Source organism: Diaphorina citri, unplaced genomic scaffold, assembly GCF_000475195.1.
Source record: "Diaphorina citri unplaced genomic scaffold, Diaci psyllid genome assembly version 1.1 scaffold698, whole genome shotgun sequence".
Classification (NCBI taxonomy): Eukaryota; Metazoa; Arthropoda; class Insecta; order Hemiptera; family Psyllidae; genus Diaphorina; species Diaphorina citri.
In genome coordinates this window covers 129363-152203 of record NW_007378131.1, presented here as the reverse complement: position 1 = coordinate 152203, position 22841 = coordinate 129363, and the positions used below count along the sequence as shown (strand labels likewise).

The following is a 22841-nucleotide window of genomic DNA, read 5'->3' as shown; positions in this document are numbered from 1 at the left end:
ACGTCAGTGTTCTTAGCCAGGTTGGCTTTTTTAAAAGAGGTTTAATAGAGTTAACTGTAACTGCTAGGGTCTCATCGTCCCGAAATCGAACTCTTCAAAAATGCTATACGGTAGTAAAAAAAAAATATATATATATATATATAAATGCTGTCTTCATAAGCATATTTCATGCAAATATCATGTTTTTTCGCTGTCTATCTTGCCCTAAACATGCATTTCCTGTTCTATTTTACAAAAGGAAATTCTGAGCATATTTCTCATCGTATTGTCGATGTCGTGACTTTTTTTCCTCTTTTTGTAATCTAAATCCTATTGTATGATAATATTATGATCTACACCTAAAACCTTGAACCTTTAACTCAGTTGCCAACAATATGTCCTTGCCGGCCCTCCGCGCCGCGAGGGCTAAGGAGTTGGGACACGTCAGTGTTCTAGCCAGGTTGGCTTTTTTAAAAGAGGTTTAATAGAGTTAACTGTAACTGCTAGGGTCTTATCGTCCCGGCTTCCTAATTGTAACCACAACACGCTGGTCATCATCTTCTTTCAAATGAATAACGCCCGTGATACCCCAGTGAATTCTCAGAGCTCCTTCTAACACCAGACGACCATTTACCTGTACATAGAGAAATAGTAAGCAAAATTAATTATTTTTTAAGAGGTTCGATAAGGGGGAACTGCATTAACAGGGGGAGGTTTGATTGATTGAAAGACTTTTTTAATCGGAGAGTAGGTACCTATTAAGTTCTTTCTATTTCTAGTATAAATGCAAGTATAATACTCGCACCTACTTAAACCTACGTTACCGTTACCTATACCCTATACCCTATGGATGACGATTAGATAGAGATACGTAGGTAGTAGATAAGGTGTAAAAATAATTTAAAATGCATGATGTACTTAGTATTTTTAAAACAGGTCTTCATGACTTTGAATGATTTATAATTATTGTTCCTGAATTTTCCGACCAGGTCTTGGACCGAAGTCTATTCAGTCTGCAAGTCAGTTCAGTCTTCGCTTCGAGCTATGAGCAGATATGATTCATGGTTCACTAAAGTCACTAAACGTTAATACCAACTCGTTTAGCTATTAGGTAGGTACTTATTACTAGGTATTTATTTTTATTTATGTCTATTGTCGATGTTCCAAGCAGAGTTTTCCCAGAGAGCAAGTGTTAAATCAGTACGTTTTGATTGCAGGCAAGATGAACATCCCATGTGAACATTTATTATTTTTATCAGTGTTTCTTCTTTCCAGTTCTTTGTTTACGTTTCGTGTTTTTTTATCGCGGGTTTGTATATAATTATTTTTTGCCCGAGTATTTTTACATGTTTTTACTTGATTTTTCATTAAGAAGCATCGAAGTCGAGATATTTGTAGTCAAGTTTCCCGTTAAAGTTACGGGTTTTTTTGTTTTTCGAAATTTCGAACAGGCTCCGAGAAAATCAATTAAAGCATAAATTCTGGGACACCCTGTATATGGACTTATGTAATTTTTTTATGCCTACATTATTTATGTTGTATCTATGTATATTTATTTACTAATGAACTCTGAATCATGCTTGGGTCAGGATTGTGTGGGTCTGTACCAACCGAACACCTAGCCAAGAGATAACCATGTCCAATACAACCAGCTGTGTGACTATGGGTAATACCCTACACTACCTACTTTGTCAACCAGCGAGATTACTAACCTAGCTATTAAGTACCTAGGTACAGCTGTGCTGGTGCTTGTGGGCTACTTAATATGAGCTATTAAGTACCTACTTTAAACCTACAGCTTGACTGTGCTTGTGGGCTTCTTAATATGAGCTATTAAGTGCCTACTTTAAACCTACAGCTGTGAATGTGCTTGTGGGCTACAAACGCTACAATACTTAGGCCAGCTACTCATTATATCAGGTAGACCTGACAGGTACACCTGATCAGGTCCGCCTGTCAGGTCTACCTGTGTGCTCATCATTTATCAGGTAGACTTGACAAACGGACATTTTCAGCCGTACCTGTCAGGTCTACCTGATAGTGAGTGGCCGGCCTCGTACTTTGTCAACTAGCGAAATTACGAACCTACAACCCTACAAGGTAGGTACGTAAACCACTCCAGCTGAATGTGGGAGTGATACTTTATGTGATGTTACTGTTAGGTGAGTAATTACATCTGCGCCTCAGAGAGTTCCACTCCGAGGCTTAGGTGTACGGGCAACTGTCCCAAAGGATGGATTAAACTTATACGAATCTAGGTGAGTAATCGAACTCCAGGTCTAGCTAGAGAGAGTCTCAGAATAAAACCCATCATCAAATTTTTGAAACCCAATTTACAATTTACCCAACTTTTTACTTGTTTTTGGAATAAAAAGTTCTAAACTTTTAATAGGATGTTAATAAATATATATATAGTTGGCGTAGCGGCGATAGCACGTTGAATCGGGATGGGTGACCATCTGGGCAATCGCTTATGCTGCTGTCTTTTCCCGACCCCACTCAGGCTGAGTAAGAGTAGGCTGGTAAAACCCCCGTCACTATAGTGAAACTGCTCAAGTTTTTATGGTAACTGCTCAAGTGCACTGTGTAACTGCTCAAGTTTTACCATAAAAACTTGAGCATTTACACAGTGAAATTAAACCCATTAGAAGAAAGAAAAAAAAATGTTAGAAACGTTCAGAGTGAGTTAGGCTAAGGTATACGAGGTAAGTATTAGATACTTTTTTGTAAGACTGAGCTGGTTTTTCCAGCAAAACGGGCTAGTAGGTCTAGTGGCCTGTATGACTAATTGACTATTATGTATTTATTATTTAACTTGTGTGTTGTCGCATTTATTTAATTTGAACAATATATGCAGCCCCTTAGGTAGGTAATATTAGATAATAAAATAATTAAAGTCTGTATAGGTGACGTCTTTCTTTTTCATTCCTGGTACCTAGGTATTATATCAAATGTACGAGCATATAGTAGGTAGGTAGGTAGGTAATTATTAAAAATCAATATGTTTTCTAGAGTTCATTAGATTATAATAATAAATTGAATTCCTATTATTTACGTGTACCTCTATGCCTTTTATTAAATAGACATTAATTTAATGCATGATAAATAGGTCTCTAATATTTATTATGTAGTCACCAATACCAGCTAGGTAGAGAGAAACATTTATTCAAATAACGTGACTGCCAGTCTTTGACAATCATATTCGGTTAGAAATCTTCAAATCTCGTGGGGGGCGTCTTTTTCCTTTTTCATTAATTATTCTAACATATGCAAATTTAAGTCGTTTTTCTTTTCAATAGCGTAGATATGGTGATGGAGAATATGGATGGTACCTAGCTCTTCTATCACACGTTAAATATTAGAAACACCGTTTGTTGTCTCATGGTCCTTATGGAGGAAATTATTTAAAGAAGAAAAAAAGTCTCGGCCCTTGGGGTCTTCTTATCCAGGTTTGACTGTACTAAAATTTAATTGGTTATCTGCTTCACTTTTATAGGAGCATATTTCTCATCGTATTGTCGATGTCGTGACTTTTTTTCCTCTTTTTGTAATCTAAATCCTATTGTATGATAATATTATGATCTACACCTAAAACCTTGAACCTTTAACTCAGTTGCCAACAATATGTCCTTGCGGGCCCTCCGCGCCGCGAGGGCTAAGGAGTTGGTACACGTCAGTGTTCTTAGCCAGGTTGGCTTTTTTTTTTAAAAGAGGTTTAATAGAGTTAACTGTAACTGCTAGGGTCTTATCGTCCCACAGAAAAGGAAGACAGGATAGGAGAAAGCTAGCCTTTCCGAGAACGAACATTATCCCTTCAGGATAAAAGCCGCCCCGGGCGGGAATCGAACCCGCGGCCTAGCGCTTACAAGGCAGACGCGCTACCAACCAAGCTAACTAGGCTGCCACAGGTGGGCTTTCTAATGGAAAATCTATTTCCTGTCCCCAGCCGAAATCGAACAGAAAAGGAAGACAGGATAGGAGAAAGCCAGCCTTTCCGAGAACGAACATTATCCCTTCAGGATAAAAGCCGCCCCGGGCGGAAACCGAACCCGCGGCCTAGCGCTTACAAGGCAGACGCCCTATCAACCAAGCTAACTAGGCTGCCACAGGTGGGCTTTCTAATGGAAAATCTATTTCCTGTCCCCAGTTTAAATCCATCTCCTCCAAGCTGGTTCCATTCATCAACACGGTCGCTGTCTATTTCATCCTGTTTCTGCCATCGGATGAACCGTCACTCTTTGCGTTGCTCATCAAGTGCTTACCAATCATCTGTCTGATGGTGTTCGTAGTGCTCAACGGACTCGGCTTACAGCCAGAGTAAGTTCCCGTCTTTGGCTAACCACTCACTATCAGATAGACCTGACAGGTACACCTGATCGCAGGTCCGCCTGTCTGGTCTACCTGATAGTGAGTGCCTGGCCCAAGTTCCCGTCTTACAACACTAGTAGGTAGTTCAGTAGATCGGAATATCAGATTTTTGACGACAAAAGTGCGATCACGATCAAATCAAACATGCTTGCTGCGCTATTTATGGCAACTGATAATCTGGCTCTCAGCCAAGCAATTACTCTGCTACTTAACGCTTAATGTCAATGATGTTACATTTTAATGAGTACAATGCATCTCACTACAATACCTACTTTGTTAAATTTAAATATCTAAATACACATCCAAGGAATTTTGTTTGAAGTTTCATCTATTGGCAGATCATGCAAGGGCAAATTCCACTGATTTGAGGTAACATGGGGCAAAAGAACAGTGTTTGCTTCAGAGAAACTGCTAAGAAATTGGGATTTATTTATTTATTTTTTAGGAACTTAATTACTGACTACAAAAAGTTGATCAAAAAATTAAGTAGGTACTATGCCCCTAAAATATGTAGTTATGCCCCTAAAATATGTAGGTACCTACCTAAGTACCTGTTTTTGAATTTTGTCACCATGTTCCCCTTTATGATGTTACCCGTTTTTGAATTTTGTCACCATGCTTCCCTTTATGATGTTACCCCAATGTACCCTAGTTTCCTATGGTCTTGAATATACAAACTTACACTTATATGCAGTGTAAAGATGATTTATTGTATGGGGCTTGTTTGAAGTTTCATCTATTGGCAGATCATGCAAGGGCAAATTCCACTGATTTGAGGTAACATGGGGCAAAAGAACAGTGTTTGCTTGGGAGAAACTGCTGAGAAATTGGGATTTTTTTTTTATTTATTTATTTCTTTTTTTTTAGGAACTTGATACTACAAAAAGTTGATCAAAAAATTAATTAGGTACTTAGATAGTTATGCCCCTAACAATATGTAAGTACCTACCTAAGTACTTGTTTTTGAATTTTGTCACCATGTTCCCCTTTATGATGTTACCCCAATGTACCCTAGTTTCCTATGGTCTTGAACAACATACAAACTTACACTATATACCTAACTATGCAGTGTAAAGATGATTTATTGCATGGGGCTTGTTTACATTTGACTCCTACTTGATTCAGTATTTCATGTAACCTCTACAAATAATTGCTCTTGGAACAAAGTGTAGTGAAGTGTGTCAGGATTCAGGATGGCCCATGGAGTATTACTAGGATTGGGGTAAATAATTCGTTTCTGTCTAGTATGGAAACTAGGTGTAAATAAAACCAAATGTTTGACACCTAGTGTATCATGAGAGTGTATAATAAATCTAAAGTTTGGCTCAGTAAGTATGTACTATTAGAACTGGGTTAAAACAATTGCCTATTAAAATGTAGTATAAAACATTAAATAAGAAGTATTACAAGCCCCTTTGTGTCCGTGATGGTACTTTGGTAGCAGAAGTTTCTTATTTAAAAATGTTGGTAATAGTTTCCCGTACTTTGCTTGTTTTAAATGGTCAACCTTTCACAAAGATTGATTATTATCATGAACACAGGCTGTTATTATTACCTACCTTCTTTTTTGTTGCAATTAGCTATTATTATTTATTTGTTCAGCCTCTTCTTTTTTCCTTTATTTTTTTACAGAGTTGTCAAGGGTTCCCCCCTTTTTTTAATGGCTAAACTTCTTAACAATTCAGGATTTTAGGAGTGCTAATGCTTGTTATAGGTCCCCTGTGAATCCTGTGATAAAGACAGGGACTGTTGAAATTCTCAGGAGGTTCTTCTCAAATTATAATTTGAACCGTGAGAGACGACGCCGACGGCAACAGTTGAGTTATAATTAGCTGTAACTAATAAAAGAGTTATACTTAAACATTAGATATAAGATATAACTAATACCTAAATGAGTTATAATTAGACATTAGATATGAAATATAACTAATACCTACCTACTTAAATGAGTTATAATTAGACATTAGTTCTAACTAATAAATGAGTTATAAATAGACATTAGATGTAACTAATAAATAATTAAAATCAATTATTTTAATTTGTATTTTTTACTAGTAGATTATAGATTCCTTCTGCCTGTGCTCGCCATCTCTTTCACTTACACAATAAAACTTTACTCTGTTCACCCAATACCTTATTCTATTTACTTAAATGAGTTATAATTAGACATTAGTTCTAACTAATAAATGAGTTATAAATAGACATTAGATGTAACTAATAAATAATTAAAATTAATTATTTTAATTTGTACTTTTTACTAGTAGATTGTAGATTCCTTCTGCCTGTGCTCACCATCTCTTTCACTTACACGATAAAACTTTACTCTGTTCACCCAATACCTATTCTATTCTACTTGTATCCTTCTTCTTGAATTCATTACCTATCAGATTTCTAGTTTTATGGCATACGATTTTTTTTTTTTTTCAAACCTAGTTTTGTCAATGAATGTGGTTAAATATGATTAATTGGTTACCCATGAAAATTCAAAGCCACGTGTGAATGTGTTTTTTTCTTCTTCTTCTTCTTCTTCTTCTTCTTCTTCTTCTTCTTCTTCTTCTCCTTCTTCTTCTTTTCTTCTTCTTTCTTTTCGTACGTGCGACCAAAATTTGCCCCTCCTAAGTTGCACTCACCCGAACACTGGACCCACCTCCACTTGTGAGATATTGGAACAATTTTATTGTTAAAGTGAAAATCTAACGTTTTCAGAGTCAAAAAAGTTACGTGCATATTTTACTCTTCCTTTATCTGTAATTCTTGGTGGAATGCTTTGAATAAAATGCATCATTTCACCAGTGAAGTTTAGTGACAACTTGATAAGTAGTCCACCGTTCATAACATCAGCTAAAGGTAAGTGGAATAGACTAGTGGTTCAGTGAACCAAGTTGGAGTCATCAGTCTACTACAGAACCCTCAGACCTAGTAAAATACACACAAATTTAAAAACTTGTCTTACGCAACTTCAGAATTTTTGATAGAATACATAGATTTCCTATTGTTACCTAAGATACACAGGTAAGTTTGCCCTGTTATCATTCACATCAATTTGTCCAAAAAGAGTGGTTGGAAACCCCAAATTTGGTTTCCATTATAGACCACTGACCCTCGAGTCAAATCACACTAAGGTGACTAGAAGAAAGGTGCAAATGGCAATTTTTGTTGATATGCCTCTCATTACAAGCAGAGATCTCAAAGGTAGTCTTTGAAAAAAAAAAAAAAAAAAAAAAAAAAAAAAAAAAAAACTGAAGAGCCCCTAAGGGCATAAGCAGATCTCAAAAAGGACCAAATTTCCTTGGGTTGGAAAAAAAAGCTTGGTCTTTTGGCTAATAAATACAATAACTACCTAGGCATTTCCTGCTGAATGTCCAGCTACTTAGATATTGTAATTTTAAATTTAGTTGGACTGGATCCACTTATCCTTGTCCCTTGGACACATCTTGAGTTAGTTAAACCATTTGGATGAAGTTATTTTAGTGGCTAATATTAACGATTACAGTTCTTGAATGATTTTCTAATAGGCAGTGAATGTTATTCATTGACAGTATGTGATTTATGTACCTACTTAGGGCTTAATTTTCACTGACTCAATTACAGATGAAAAATAGGTAGGTATCATCAATAAAAACTGCACTACTTAATAGATTTTCTAATAGGCAGTGAATGTTATTCATTGACAGTATGTGATTTATGTACCTACTTAGGGCTTAATTTTCACTGACTCAATTACAAATGAAAAATAGGTAAGTAGGTATCATCAATAAAAACTGCACTACTTAACGCTTAATGTCATCCCCCGTTTTTTTTTTTTTTTTTTTTTTTTTTTAACAAAGATATGGCACAAAAACGGATTTTTAAAAATGAGTCGTAACTTCTATTCGTTAACTGAGAAGTCCACTAAAATAAGGTCACCATCACCTACTGAAGTACATCCGGTGCCCTTTATCCTAAACAGAGAACGTTCTCGGAACGGCTTATTTTGTCCTACATCCTCTCCTTTTTTTTTTATTTCGGAACAATAACACCTTCTTCTTTCTTGCAGTTCCCTCAAATCTATTCTTCTTCTTTTTCTTTTTTTTTTCTTCTTCTTCTTCTTCTTCTTCTTCTTCTTCTTCTTCTTCTTCTTCTTCTTCTTCTTCCTAGCCTTTTCCTATTCCAATAGGGTCGGCGTCTATCAAATCTATTAAAATAATAATAGGTACACATTATAACATTAGTCACAGATTACAGTCTACTTACAATAGCTCAGAGCGTAGGTTGTAGAACCTTATTATGAACAGCAGGTGTATACATTTTAGTATTGACGCACCGTTATAAATTAAAAATTAAAAAAACTACCCCCCTCCCTTTTTCTTCCCTCCCTCCAAAACTTTTAAAACACGTCAATATTGTTTTCAACGGTAGTAAATTATTATTCATGTATATTGGTTGTGATATTTCGTGTGGTTTTTAGGTTTTTCTTCTATTTTTAGTGGGAGACCTTTAACGATAATGGGGTGCAGTCTTTTGAAAAACGTACATACGTCAGCATTGGAGACTTCTTTTCAACTTTCTACTTGGTTATTGTTAGAGTTATAATAAGACCTTTAACGATAATGGGGTGCAGTCTTTTGAAAAACGTACATACGTCAGCATTGGAGATTTCTTTTCAACTTTCTACTTGGTTATTGTTAGAGTTATAATAAGTTTAAGTTATAACTTGCTGTTATTATTTATACATACACGCATATGGTCAGAAAATAGAAGGATAAAGTGCTTTATTTAGACTGTCAGCTTAGAACAAGTTGTTCCATTATAACAACAGCTGTTTAATAGATCACCTCTTTATTGATAGGTATTATTTTGTTTGTAATTTGAACATAAATTACAAATTAAAAGGAAAAAAAAGCATCCTCCTTGGCCGAGTGGGTGTCCACTGCGCTCGCCTTGCACGCGGGAGACCCGGGTTCGATTCCCGGCGGAGTTTCCTTGGCCGAGTGGGTGTCTCACCAGGCTTGCACACCGGAGGTCACGGGTTTGATTCCCGAGATTCTGGACAAAATTTGCACCACCACTTTCGTGTTCCTGGTAAAAAGACCTTTAATTTGATATATAGGTCAACTAGGTTTGGATAAGTCCTTCTAAGGATCTAAGACGTAACATTGAGGAAACTGTCAACAGACTGGGAGTTCCTGGTGATAGCCTGTGATGGAATATGGGACGTTATGACGAATGAGGTAACCTTATGCTTCCCCTTCTCCTGGTCCTATTTGACCTACTCGTATCTCTTCCCATTGATTCCTACCATCCATCTAATCATAGGAAAAACTAAAACCCATTACACGAACCTAAAAGTAATGCAGAAGTTTCCAGGATCGATGCCCACCATTGACAAGTAAAGAAAGAAGTTCGTAGTTTGGGTGTTTTTCAGATAATGTAGGTAGGTCAACATCAATATCGCCTGCTTTTTTTTTTTAAGAGATTTGATAAAGGGAACTGTAGCTAAGGTCTTATCGTCTCGAAATCGAAGAGAGAAGGAAGACCGGATAGGAGAAAGCCATACGTGCAGGGTAAAATCCGCCCCGGGCGGGAATCGAACCCGCGGCCTAGCACTTACAAAGCATACGCGCTCCCAACCAAGCTAACTAGGCGGATCCCGAAAGCAAAAAGAGAAGGCAGACAGGACAGGAGAAAGCCAGCCGTTTCGAGAACGAACCTTATCCGTTCACGACAAAATCCGTCCGGGCGGGAATCGAACCCGCGACCTAGCGCTTACAAGGCAGACTATTGCGATAGGTAGGTACCTATGCTAGCAATACCATTACCTACGTAATATACTCCTATCTGTTAGGTACCTACTATATCTGTCAAGTATCAACATAGGTAGGTATTTAAGTGGGTACCTATACTATACCTACACTTATCTTACTAACGATAGCGTATCTTTGAACCTACACTCTGACGGAATTTTATGTAGGTATTCCTGATAAGATAAGATACAAGCTTTAATCCGCTTGAAAAAACAAATTGGTTTACTTAGTTAAAACCTAACAGGTGGGTACAAAAAAAACTAGTGCTATAATGGCAAACGAAACCGTAGCAAGCAGTGATTTTGTTTCTAAAACCTCTTTCAAACCTTTGAGACGATTTATCAGGAAAAATGGATCGGACATTTTAAATCTCCCGACAGAATGGTGTGTCGTTTTAATTGTTTTTACTATTGTTGTTGGCGTTTGTCTTTGTCTTAAAAAAGCAAGCGAAAGTTTGGAAAGTGAAGCTGCCGAAGAATAAGGTAAGTGAATCTCCCTTGTAAGCGCTAGGTCGCGGGTTCGATTCCGCCCCGGGTCGAAATTTAAATCTAATGTTTTCATTCTCTCTTCGCTTTGAAGACGATAAGACCTCAGCAGTTACAGTTCCCTCAATCAAACTTCTTAAGAGACAGCTTAGTTAGCTTGGTTGGTTAGTGCGCCTCCCTTGTAAGCGCTAGCGCTAGGCCGCGGGTTCGAATCCCGCCCGGGTCGGATTCTATCCTGAACGGGTAATGTCCTATCCTGTCTCACTTCTCTCTTCGCTTTCGGGACCGTAAGATCTTGGCAGTTACAGTTCCCTCTATCAAACCTCTTGGAAAAAAAAAAATTCGGCCAGCGCAGAGATAGCAACTGGTGCAGTTTCGAATGAAGTTAGGGAGCGTTGCACTTGGTTGGAATACGGGTGGGTATACTGGGTGACAATTTGGGCTATCTCCGTACCTACAATTGCTATAACGCTTTTAAAGTAACGGGGGTTTTACCCAGCCTCCGTGGAGCTGAGAACACTCAAACAGCCAGCAGTGCGCATTTGCCCAGATGGTCACCCATCCGTATATACCAACCACGCGCAACGTTGCTTATCCTCGGTGATCCATTGAGAACTGGTGTATTGAACATGCTATCGCCGCTGACTAAATAGGTAAATTAAATGGATATAAATAACTTTTTAAAAAAATATGGGTTACGTGGTACACAAATACCTCTTTCTCTCTCTCTCCCTCGTCTGCCCCTAATATCCTGAGGGAAAATCAATACAGGATAAAGGGAGGGAAAAGGGAAGGAGGGACGTATTCTGACGTCAGGGATTTTTTTTCTCCCACTCAAACTGTGGTATGAATTTTCCGATGTGCGCATGCCCCCACTGATCATAGATCAGTGGTGTGTGTATTGATAGGGAGAAGGGGAACACGCTATCGGCAGGGGATGACTTCTTGTCTTGTCTGATTTTACATCTTGAATGTCTTAAGCGCTAGGCCGCGGGTTCGATTCCCGCCCGGGGAAGATTTTATCCTGATCGGATAACGTTCGTTCTCGGAACGGCTGGCTTTCGTCCTACCCTGTCTTCCTTCTCTCTTCGATTTCGGGACGATAAGACCATAGCAGTTACAGTTCCCTCTGTCAAACCTCTTCTATTGGAAGTTTCTCGATATTGACACAAAATATTCGAACCCTCAGAAAATTCAATCTCCCCCGTCATAGTTTTTCACACCCACGGCACTGGGAGTGCAAGTTTTTCTCTCGCAGTAGCTTTTAGCACTCCATTCATGAGGTTTGGGTACCTGACTTCTCTTTTATACTTGACCTGATCTGGTCGTGAAATTGATAACATATTTCTACTCCAAATGACTTCCCAATAAACAAACGCTGTTCAGTAAAGGTAAGATTTAAAAATATTTATTAAGTTATCTGTTATCTACCAATATAAAATTCCTTTTTTTAATAATAGTAACTTGATTACGCTCTTTTTCGTCTTCGCCTGTTTTGGCCTTTGTTTTTCACACATTTTAATGATTTTTCCTTGCCTTGTCCTGTTAACATACGATATTTGAAAATTTCTTTTTTGTGTGTGGGCGTTTGGTGAAACATATTTAAACTGTTTTTGAAAAATATCGTCCCTACTTTTGGACCTTTACCTACTTTTATTTGTTTATTTCATTATTACATATTATTATTTATTATTAGAAATTAGTCAAATTAGTGAGATCACTCTCGATTGCGAAAGTACCTCCCTGTAAAATTTTGTTTTGTCCTTTATGATCCGAAATTTTGAACAACAGCTTGATCGATTTAAATCCCGTTCTTTCTCGCAAAAGATCCCTTGATAGACCCAAAACCAACTTAGGCTATCCAAGCTTTTCTTTGTGTGGGGCGCGAAGAGAAAACGAAGACAGGATATTAGAAAGCCAGCCGTTCCGAGAACGAACCTTATTTGGTCAGGATAAATTCCGGAGTCCGGACCGGGCGGGCGACCTAGCGCTTACAGGGCAGACGCGTTACCCTTTTAAGGAAACTAGGCTGACTGGGCAAAAACTATAAAACAGTTAGTCATAGAAGAATCCTAAAGTAAACAATGGATAAGAGTGGTAGATAAGAAGGTAGTTAGGTTCCTTCTCTGATGAGATTCAGGTCACATGGGCCTTGCCTGTATAGGATTTATCGTTTGGTGTCATATTTGATTAAGGTGTTCTTGACAGTTGCCCCGTCATTAATCAAATAATCAATCATGGGTGTGTCGTGAAATTTTTTAAGCTTTGAACTCAAATCCTGCCTTATGCCAGCCCTTCACGATCAGACCGTCTCGGAGGTTTTATCGTCCCGAAAGCGAAGACAGGGTAGAAACCAGCCGTTCCGAGAAAGAACCTTGTCCGTTCAGAATAACATCCGCCCCGGTCGGGAATCGAACCCAGGACCTAGCGCTGACAAGGAAGGCAAGGAGACTATGAGACTTCCCAAGCTAACAGGTCTGATTAACCCGTCTTTTAAATCCTAAAGTAAACAATGGATAAGAGTGGTAGATAAGTAGGTAGTTAGGTTCCTTCTATGATGAGATTCAGGTCACATGGGCCTTGCCTGTAGGATTTATCGTTTAGTGTCATATTTGAAGGTGTTCTTGACAGTTGCCCCGTCATTAATCAAATAACCAATCATGGGTGTGTCGTGAAATTTAAGCTTTGGACTCAAATCCTGTCTTATGCCAGCCCTTCACGATCAGACCGTCTCGGAGGTTTTTTTTTTTTTTTTTAAGAGGTTTGACAGAGGGAACTGTAACTTCTATGGTCTTATCGTCCCGAAATCGAAGAGAGAAGAAAGACAGGATAGGAGAAAGCCAGCCGTTCCGAGAACGAACATAACCCGTCTTTTCTTTACATCTTTCCAAAAATAGAACCTTAACAAACTTACGCGGGCACAAAAAAACTTCATTTCCCTAATGGGGAAAGTTGTAAAGTTTTTGTGGCTTTGCTCTCGAAATAGACAGCGACAACACAATCTAATTAGCGTGAAGACGGTGAAGAGACATTTGAACACACACACTTAAAAGGTGAAAGCTTTTACTGTCGCCCATTTGGTGACGTCAAATGTATACAGGGTGTTCTTTTTTCGGTTCCATTTAGTTAGACTTGTTTTTCAAGAGTTCAAGACACAAGCAGTAGTCTTCGCCTTGAAGTAATGCCACGCTTTACCTGGTTGGTGTACCTATAGCAATCTATCCCACCTCTTGAAAAAATAAGTGGTGGTGTTATTATTATTATTATTATTTTGAAGAGGTTTTGATAGAGGGAACCGTAACTACTAAGGTCCTATCGTCCCGCAAGCGAAGAGAGAAGGAAGACAGGATAGGAGAAAGCCAGCTGTTCCCAACAAAGCTGACATTTGGTTTTGGTTTTTACATTTTTTACGGGTGAATGCCCTTCACACTAACTTGACCTGAGCTATTTCTTTAGCATCAAGGGAAATTTGAAGCTGGTAGGCACCTATCTGGTTTTCTCCGTGTGAAACCTAGCATTTACAAGGCAGATATTCTCCAAACTGACTGGGCTGGCTAAACGGCTAGAATCTTTAATATAATTGTACACAAGAGACTATTCCTATTTTAATAGGGTCAGTGTTTCTTGTCAGTTCCAGCTTATCAGGTATTCTTGCTTCCTTGAATATTTGATTGAACAAGGGTAGTAGCAGTTCTAATACATGCCAGCCTAGTTAACTTAGTTGGTAGTGCATCTGCCTTGTAAGTGCTGGGCCACGGGTTTAATTCCCGCCCGGGGCGGATTTTGTCCTGATGGGATGGTGTTCATTCTTGGAACAGCTGGCTTTCTCCTATCCTGTCTTCCTTCTCTCTTTGATTTTGGGACGATAAGACCATAGCAGTTACGGTTCCCTCTGTCAAACCTCTTTTTTAAAAAAAGTTGTAATACAATTACTCCATACTCCAACAGGTATAATTGTCCAAGCCCATGGCTTTACCATTCTTTATTGCTTAGAATTGAGCCATGATCTGGAAAAAGGTCATCACTGTTGGAACAATCCACACAATATTACCATCAATGCATTATCCACCAACAATGTCAAAAACAGACTTGATGCAACAACCCAAAATCCACAAATGCCATCATGAATAAGAGGATGAGAGAGGGACGGAGCATTAAGTCATCTTATCAGCTTCACACATTGTAAGTAATTCATTCATAGATATCCGTGTGATTGTAGGTATCTACCTACAATTATTTTTATATGCAAATAGCACGTGCCATCATCATCCGATGATAGAACTACGAAATTTTTGTCATTATAAAATAGAGAAAAAAGGAAAAACCCCTTGTTTTTGATAAGCAGCCACAACCACAGTAATTACATCGTCAATAATGGGTATTGGATAGCCAATCCATAGGTAGGTGTTAGGTTAAGCAAATCCGTAATAGGTAGATCTGGTAGATATAGATACCTAGGTATCTATATTGGGCATAAGTAGAAACCAACAGGGCTGTATCCAGGATTTTGTCGATGGGGCCGATAGTCCAAACACTAATGGACGAGAAGGGGTGGATGCTCCAATTTTTCTGAGTCTGGCCTATGGTAAAGGACCCCCCGTAAGTACGGCCCTTGTTAAAAAAAAACAAAAAAAAAACAAAAAAAAAAACTAAGGTATGTAGACATTAGGTTTGTCGTGCTGCTGCCTTAGCGTATCAATTAAATGGTAAAGAAGGACTTTGAAATATTTCCCTACTTTAAATAGGACGTACTACCTACACACAAACTGTTTTAATGGGCAGTTTTTATTTCCTCAAATGTGGGTCTTGAATTTGTCCACATTTGTGGTGATATACCTACCACACAAAACTGAATTTTTCACTTTTTTTTGCTAAGGTCTTATCGTCTTGAAAGCGAAGGTAGAAGGAAGACCACCAACCTCCATATCAAAAGTCCAACGCGTTAACCCTGCCTCGGTGGTGTAGTGGTCAAGGCGCTCGCCTGGTGGACAGGAGGGCGTGGGTTCAATCCCAGCCGAGGTATGGAGTTTTATCCTCAATATAATTTGAGAATTTGACCACAATAATAGTGGTGACCTGCTGCTGGAGTGAAGGGACTTTTCAGTCCTATGGGAGCAGTATAAATAAGCACTATTATTATTATTATTAACCATTGAGGTTGGTTCTATTCTGATTCCCATATTTTCTGTTTGTTTTCAGCTCTACCTGACGTAACATTGAGGAAACTGTCAACAGACTGGGAGTTCCTGGTGATAGCCTGTGATGGAATATGGGACGTTATGACGAATGAGGTAAACCTTATGCTTCCTCTTCTCCTAGTCCTATTTGACCTACTTGTATCTCTTCCCATTGATTCCTACCATCCATCTAATCATAGGAAAACCTAAAACCCATTACACAAACACAAACCTAAAAGTTCAAAGAGATTTGATAAGGGGAACTGTAGCTAAGGTCTTATCGTCCCGAAATCGAAGAGAGAAGGAAGACCGGATACTCCGGATAGGAGAAAGCCATCCGTTCAGGATAAAATCCGCCCCGGGCGGGAATCGAACCCGCGGCCTAGCACTTACAAAGCATACGCGCTACCAACCAAGCTAACTAGGCTGACAAGACGCTACTTTAATCCTATCCCACTAATCGACCCATTCTCGGATTTCAGGAGGTGTCGGACTTTGTCCGCATGCGGATCGGCAGCGGCATGGAACCGGAAGAGATCTGCGAGGATCTCATGACGCGCTGTCTGGCGCCGGACTGCCAAATGGGCGGCCTCGGGTGCGACAACATGACGGTCGTGATCGTCTGCTTTCTCCACGGCAACCCCTACTCGAGCCTCGTGAATAAGTGCGCGCTGCTACAGTAGACTGGACGACACGCGCCGTATGGAGTCGGCTTGATTGTTTAACTACGTGACGAGCGGAATAAAGAATAGGGAGGAAAAAGAGTGTGGAATTTTGTGATAGGTACTCTAAAAAAAGTACCTATTGAAAAAGAGTATGGAATTGTTCTATAGGTACTCTAAAAAAGGGTACAGGAAAAAGTGTGTAATTTTTCTGTGGGTACTCTAAAAAAGGGTATAGAAAAAGTGTGTAATTTTTCTGTGGGTACACTAAAAAAGGGTATAGAAAAAGAGTATGAATTTTTCTATAGGTACTGAAGGTTTGTCCAAACATAGTCGATCGGCGAGATAAATCTATACGTATGTTATCAAGGCTGTCTACCCTGTCTTCCTTCTCTCTTCGATTTCGGGACGATAAGACCTTGGCAGTTACAGTTCCCTCTGTCAAACCTCTTCTATTGCAAGTTTCTCGATATTGACACGAAATATTCGAACCCTCAGAAATTTTGATGTCCCCCGTTATATTTTTTCACACCTACGCCACTGGGAGTGCAAGTTTTTCTCTCGCAGTAGCTTTTATCGTCTGCTTTCTCCACGGCAACCCCTACTCGAGCCTCGTGAATAAGTGCGCGCTGCTACAGTAGACTGGACGACACGCGCCGTGTGGAATCGGCTTGATTGTTTAACTACGTGACAAGCGGAATGAAGAATAGGGAGGAAAAAGAGTGGAATTTTGTGATAGGTACTCTAAAAAAAGTACCTATTGAAAAAGAGTATGGAATTTTTCTATAGGTACTCTAAAAAAAGGGTATAGGAAAAAGTGTATAATTTTTCTGTGGGTACTCTAAAAAAGGGTATAGAAAAAGAGTATGAATTTTTCTATAGGTACTCTGAAGGTTTGTCCAAACATAGTCGATCGGCGAGATAAATCTATACGTATGTTATCAATGCTGTGTGGACAGTTCAGTTGACATTGCGGTCGACTATGTGTGGACAAACCTTAAAGCGTACAGAAAAAGAGCATGGGCCACTCTTTAAGTTAAACGTGTTGTTTTTTAATGGCTAGGGCAACAGGAATTTAAACTTAGTTTGATTCTTGGATTAAGCAAATGAATTAATACTTCAATATTAATTCAGATACCTGATGAAATATCTGAGACCAGTGTATACAGGCACTCTAAACTGATAAATATAATTGAACTTAGATTTTTACCCAAGGAGATGAAAACCCCATTTGGGGCATATCTCTATGAAAGTGTTTGATTTAACAAGTGTGTGTTATAGGTTGCCACCAACTTAGAATATTTAATCTTCTTTTTCTTCCCTTTTTTCTGGAAAAATTTCAGTCCTATTTGTGTCTGATTTCCTTGGTGTAAAATTGTAGATACCTGTAGGTGATATTTGTAGTTGGAATTGATGACTAGATATAGATACGTACCTGACTTCTCTTTTATACTTGACCTGATCTGGTCGTGAAATTGATAACATATTTCTACTCCAAATGACTTCCCAATAAACAAACACTGTTCAGTAAAGGTAAGATTTAAAAATATTTATTAGGTTATCTATTATCTACCAATATAGAATTCCTTTTTTAATAATAGTAACTTGATTACGCTCTTTTTCGTCTTCGCCTGTTTTGGCCTTTGTTTTTCACACATTTTAATGATTTTTCCTTGCCTTTTCCCTGTCAACATAAGTACGATGTTAAAAATTTTCTCTTCTTCTTCTTCTTCTTCTTCTTCTTCTTCTTCTCCTCCTCTTCTTCTTCTCTTCTTCTTCTTCTCCTCTTCTTCTTCTTCTTCTTCTTCTTCTTCTTCTACTCCTCCTCTTGCTCCTTCTTAGATAGTCTACTTAGATAGTGTATTAGATATCTACCATTTGACTAATAGTTAGGTAAACAAAACCGGCTCTTTGGAGTATCATTATTGGGTAATGTCCAATAGATTGTAACATTATTTACTATAAGTATTCATTATGATTAGAAATACTGTTTTACTATCTGTGTTTTATAGGAAATTTCTATCTGTGTAGGTATTATAGGAGGGGAATAACTTGAGAAATTAAGAGGAAAAAAGCCATCTCCTCAGAAGTTATTATTATTTAGCTCAGGAGGTGTTAACCTTATGTACAAACATTTATAAAAATAAAAATGATTTTTTTTCAATATTCAATATTCAATACTCCTCCTCTTCTTCTTCTTCTTCTTCTTCCTCCTCCTGCTGCTTCTTCTTCTTCTCCTCCTCCTCCATCTCCTCCTCTTCCTTCTAGCTGCTTCTAATTTTCATTTTCTCTTAATTTTCTTCAGTGATCCCGGAATTCAAATATATCGCCAACATGCATGGCAATGAAGTACTGGGTCGCGTTTTTTTTTTTTTTTTTTTTTTTTTTTGATTTCGGAACAATAACACCTTCTTCTTTCTTACAGTTCCCTCAAATCTATTCTTCTTTTTCTTCTTCTTCTTCTTCTTCTTCTTCTTCTTCTTCTTCTTCTTCTTCTTTTCTTCTTCTTCCTCCTCCTAGCCTTTTCCTATTCAAATAGGGTCGGCGTCTATCAAATCTATTAAAATAATAATAGGTAAACATTATAACATTAGTCTTACAATAGTTCAGAGCGTAGGTTGTAGAACCTTACTTACTTATTAATCTTATTATGAACAGCAGGTGTATACATTTCAGTATTGACGCACCGTTATAAATTAAAAATTAAAAAACCACCCCCCCTCCCTTTTTCTTTCCTCCCTCCAAAACTTTTAAAACACGTCAATATTGTTTTCAACGGTAGTAAATTATTATTCATGTATATTGGTTGTGATATTTCGTGTGGTTTTTAAGTTTTTCTTCTATTTTTAGTGGGAGACCTTTAACGATAATGGGGTGCAGTCTTTTGAAAAACGTACATACGTCAGCATTGGAGATTTCTTTTCAACTTTCTACTTGGTTATTGTTAGAGTTATAATAAGTTTAAGTTATAACTTGCTGTTATTATTTATACATACACGCATATGGTCAGAAAATAGAAGGATAAGTAGTGTTTTATTTAGACTGTCAGCTTAGAACAAGTTGTTCCATTATAACAACAGCTGTTTAATAGAGCACCTCTTTATTGATAGGTATTATTTTGTTTGTAATTTGAACATAAATTACAAATTAAAAGGAAAAAAAGCATCCTCCTTGGCCGAGTGGGTGTCTCACCAGGCTTGCACACCGGAGGTCACGGGTTTGATTCCCGAGATTCTGGACAAAATTTGCACCACCATTTTCGTGTTCCTGGTAAAAAGACCTTTAATTTGATATATAGGTCGACTAGGTTTGGATAAGTCCTTCTATGGGGACAGAGTGACAGACGACACCGAAGCGAATACAATAGTCCGTCCCTTATACCTTTTTATTACTATTGTAATAATAAAGGAAGGACGGACTAAAAACGAACAATAAAGAGAGTGGGGGAAACGGACAAACATTGGAATGTAAAAAAATCATCTCCCTGGAGATCAATTAAGAAATAATTTACCTCTACAGTTCTCTATCTCTCTCTCTAACACACGAGAGAGACACAATTTATTGATTGTTCTTCTTTTCACCCTCTTTTTTTTCAATTCCACTTGTTACAAGGACTGTTTTCCTATTACCTAGGTACGTCAGGAAATACGAGGATTGTATGCTGAGCAGGGGTTTCATCACAAGGGAAGAATCACCTTCTACTGTTAAGGACACACCCATGGAGTCCATAATAATTAAAAATCATATACATTGGTATGCCAACAAAATTGTTGAGGTAATATTGAGGCAAATATGCGCCTAGCAAAGCTGTACTGGAAACAAAACAAAGAATTACACCAACTGAATGAAACTTTCTGATAGGTTATTTTTGGACTAAATTTGGTTTAAGATTAGCCAATAAGATTGCAGTGGGACTGCGGGCTTTATTCCTTGTAAAATCCTTGTATTCTTTGTAAAATCTTTGTATTGCCTATTTGTAAAATCTTTGTATCCTTATAAAAATTCACACCTTTTGACGGACCTTTCCTGTTAAACATGCTGAAGAGTTTTCTATTTCTTTCGACAAAATTTATAGAACACAAATGGAGCAGTTGCAATTGGGAAAATATTATTAATAAAAGGTCGATTCTTACGTAAAAAGTTGTGAAAAATCCAAATCTGAGGTCAAAACTCCAAAAAAGTAACTGTAAAAGGTCGAAAATTCAATTTTTAATTGCCGTTCTAATGAAAAAGTTCAAATATGTGTGACGTCAGACTTTACGCAGTTGTTTTTTTCGTCCGTTAGGTAGCGCCACTATGCAAGCGCTCTAGTGGAGGAGCAGGAAGAACTGCGCAGAAACGTATGCGCACAAACACATAATTGCGTTGCCTGCGAGGGAGCTTTGCCCGGGACATTTGATGTGACGTCTTCGCCTACGGGAGCGTATGCCGTGACGTCAAAGTTCACGATTGAAAGCGTGGGTGTGAAAGGATAAAAAACAAAAAGCAGTGGAGTGTTTTGGATTTCCCCTGGGGCTTGTGCGAGTGGGATGTGAAGATGTAACAAACTTTGCTGACACTGACATGACCAAAGTTCTTTTCCTTTCTATTCAAACTTCTTTCTGCCAGCCTAGTTAGCTTAGTTGGTAGTGCGTCTGCCTCGTAAGCGCTAGGCCGCGGGTTCGATTCCCGCTCGGGGCGGATTTCATCCTGATGGGATAATGTTCGTTCTCGGAACGGCTGGCTGTCTCCTATCCTGTCTTCCTTCTCTCTTCGATTTCGGGACGATAGGACCATAGCAGTTACAGTTCCCTCTGTCAAACCTCTTAAAAAAAACTTCTTTTTTTATACTTATTTAGTTACTGACTGACTAACTCGCTCACTTTCTTCGTTCGTAGATTCGTAAAAGCTTAACCCGTCCTTTAAGGGCTGTTTGCCCAGGAACACTTAAGCTTCGGAGTGGGCTTTTTGTGTATGGCTATGGAGTTAAGCTGATTTCTAACTAGGCTCGAAGATCCGGACGATCTTCAGTAGCTTTTTCGTTAGGTGTTTCATGGCTGTCTTGCAGAGCATTAGCTAAAATCCTCTCCTTACTTAGTTACCTGCTCTCTGACTTTATTACCTGCTTTGCTAGATGTGGAATCAACCATCGATCGGTATCGTGAGGACTAGGTCTTGTTCTTTGAAAGACGTTCAACTTCAAACCCTGTTTTATCTACCAGCTAGCTTAACTGGTTAGGGTTTCTCTCGTCTACTCCCTTATAATTTCCCAGGTAGACGCTACCAGGAGGTGCTGGGTTCGAAACCCGGCCAGGGTGGAAATTTCTAACCAAATTTTTCCGTTCTTGGAGAGACATGGTTGTAAAAGAAAGCGCCTTGAAGTAGGTATGAGAGGTTATTCAACTCATAAAATGCACGACACCTTGTTTAGACTGCTGGGATAAAGAGACTTTTCAGTCTCATTAGAGCAGAATAAACGAAGTGTACTTCTATTCTATTCTAACCTGACATGCACCCTATTCCTCCCCCAGTCGCACGACGGTATCAAGGGCATCGTGCGCGACATGACCACGGGTGCGCCCATCCCCAACACGCTCATCCATGTCAAGAACATCACGCACGGGCGAAACGAAGACATCAAGCATGAGATCACGTCGGTCAATGAAGGCGACTACTATCGACTGTTAACCCCGGGACAATACGAGGTGGTGGTGTATCATGAGGATTATTATCCGCAGAGTAGGACGGTCACTGTACTGCCTAAGGGACATAGTGAGGCACAACGTATTGACTTTGCCCTGCGTCCCCTACCTAAAGTTATGAGGGTAAGTTGTAAAGTTATGAGAGTAAGTTGTAATTCTTATGAAGAGGTTTGATAGAGGAAACTGTAGCTGCCAAGGTCTTATCGTCCCGAAATCTAAGAGAGAAGAAGGATGGGATTGGTGTGGCGCAACGCATTGACTTCGCCCTGCGTCCCCTACCTAAAGTTATGAGGGTAAGTTGCAACGAAAGTAAAAAAAACATCACACGACTTTCCTTATCCTATTGAATGGTGCTTATTTGGGGTGTTCTGTTGTAACCATTTACAATATCTCTAACCGTTTAGTCAGTATAGCTGAAAACCGCCAAAAAGCGGTCGAAACCCGCCAAAAAGCGGTAATATGGTTATTGGGTAATGTCCAATAGATTGTAACATTATTTACTATAAGTATTCATTATGATTAGAAATACTGTTTTACTATCTGTGTTTTATAGGAAATTTCTATCTGTGTAGGTATTATAGGAGGGGAATAACTTGAGAAATTAAGAGGAAAAAAGCCATCTCCTCAGAAGTTATTATTATTTAGCTCAGGAGGTGTTAACCTTATGTACAAACATTTATAAAAATAAAAATGAAATTTTTTCAAT

General features: G+C 38.6%; 4 protein-coding genes across 4 annotated transcripts in view; 3 read left to right on the top strand and 1 right to left on the bottom strand.

Moving 5' to 3' along the window:
* Nucleotides 1–609, bottom strand: part of LOC103511306 — a 37990-nt gene extending 37381 nt beyond the window's left edge. Inside the window, exon 1 of the mRNA XM_017444936.2 lies at nucleotides 507–609. The gene's annotated coding sequence lies outside the window, so the exon portion shown is untranslated. The remainder of the gene's footprint in view (nucleotides 1–506) is intronic.
* Nucleotides 1–4324, top strand: part of LOC113468304 (lysoplasmalogenase-like protein TMEM86A) — a 28410-nt gene extending 24086 nt beyond the window's left edge. Inside the window, exon 2 of the mRNA XM_026825109.1 lies at nucleotides 4127–4324. Coding sequence (XP_026680910.1) covers nucleotides 4127–4300 — 174 coding nt within the window. The 3' untranslated portion in view covers nucleotides 4301–4324. The remainder of the gene's footprint in view (nucleotides 1–4126) is intronic.
* Nucleotides 4325–15812: 11488 nt separating this feature from the next.
* LOC113468302 (probable protein phosphatase 2C T23F11.1) lies at nucleotides 15813–17744 on the top strand. Its single transcript, XM_026825108.1, has 3 exons — nucleotides 15813–15906; nucleotides 16275–16456; nucleotides 17077–17744. Exons 1-3 carry the CDS (start codon nucleotides 15895–15897, stop codon nucleotides 17093–17095), a joined length of 213 nt encoding a protein of 70 aa, XP_026680909.1. The 5' UTR covers nucleotides 15813–15894; the 3' UTR covers nucleotides 17096–17744.
* Nucleotides 17745–21941: 4197 nt separating this feature from the next.
* LOC113468299 (carboxypeptidase E-like) lies at nucleotides 21942–22309 on the top strand. Its single transcript, XM_026825105.1, has one exon. The coding sequence runs from the start codon at nucleotides 21998–22000 to the stop codon at nucleotides 22307–22309; it is 312 nt and encodes a 103-aa protein (XP_026680906.1). The 5' UTR covers nucleotides 21942–21997.
* The last annotated feature ends 532 nt before the right edge of the window (nucleotides 22310–22841 follow it).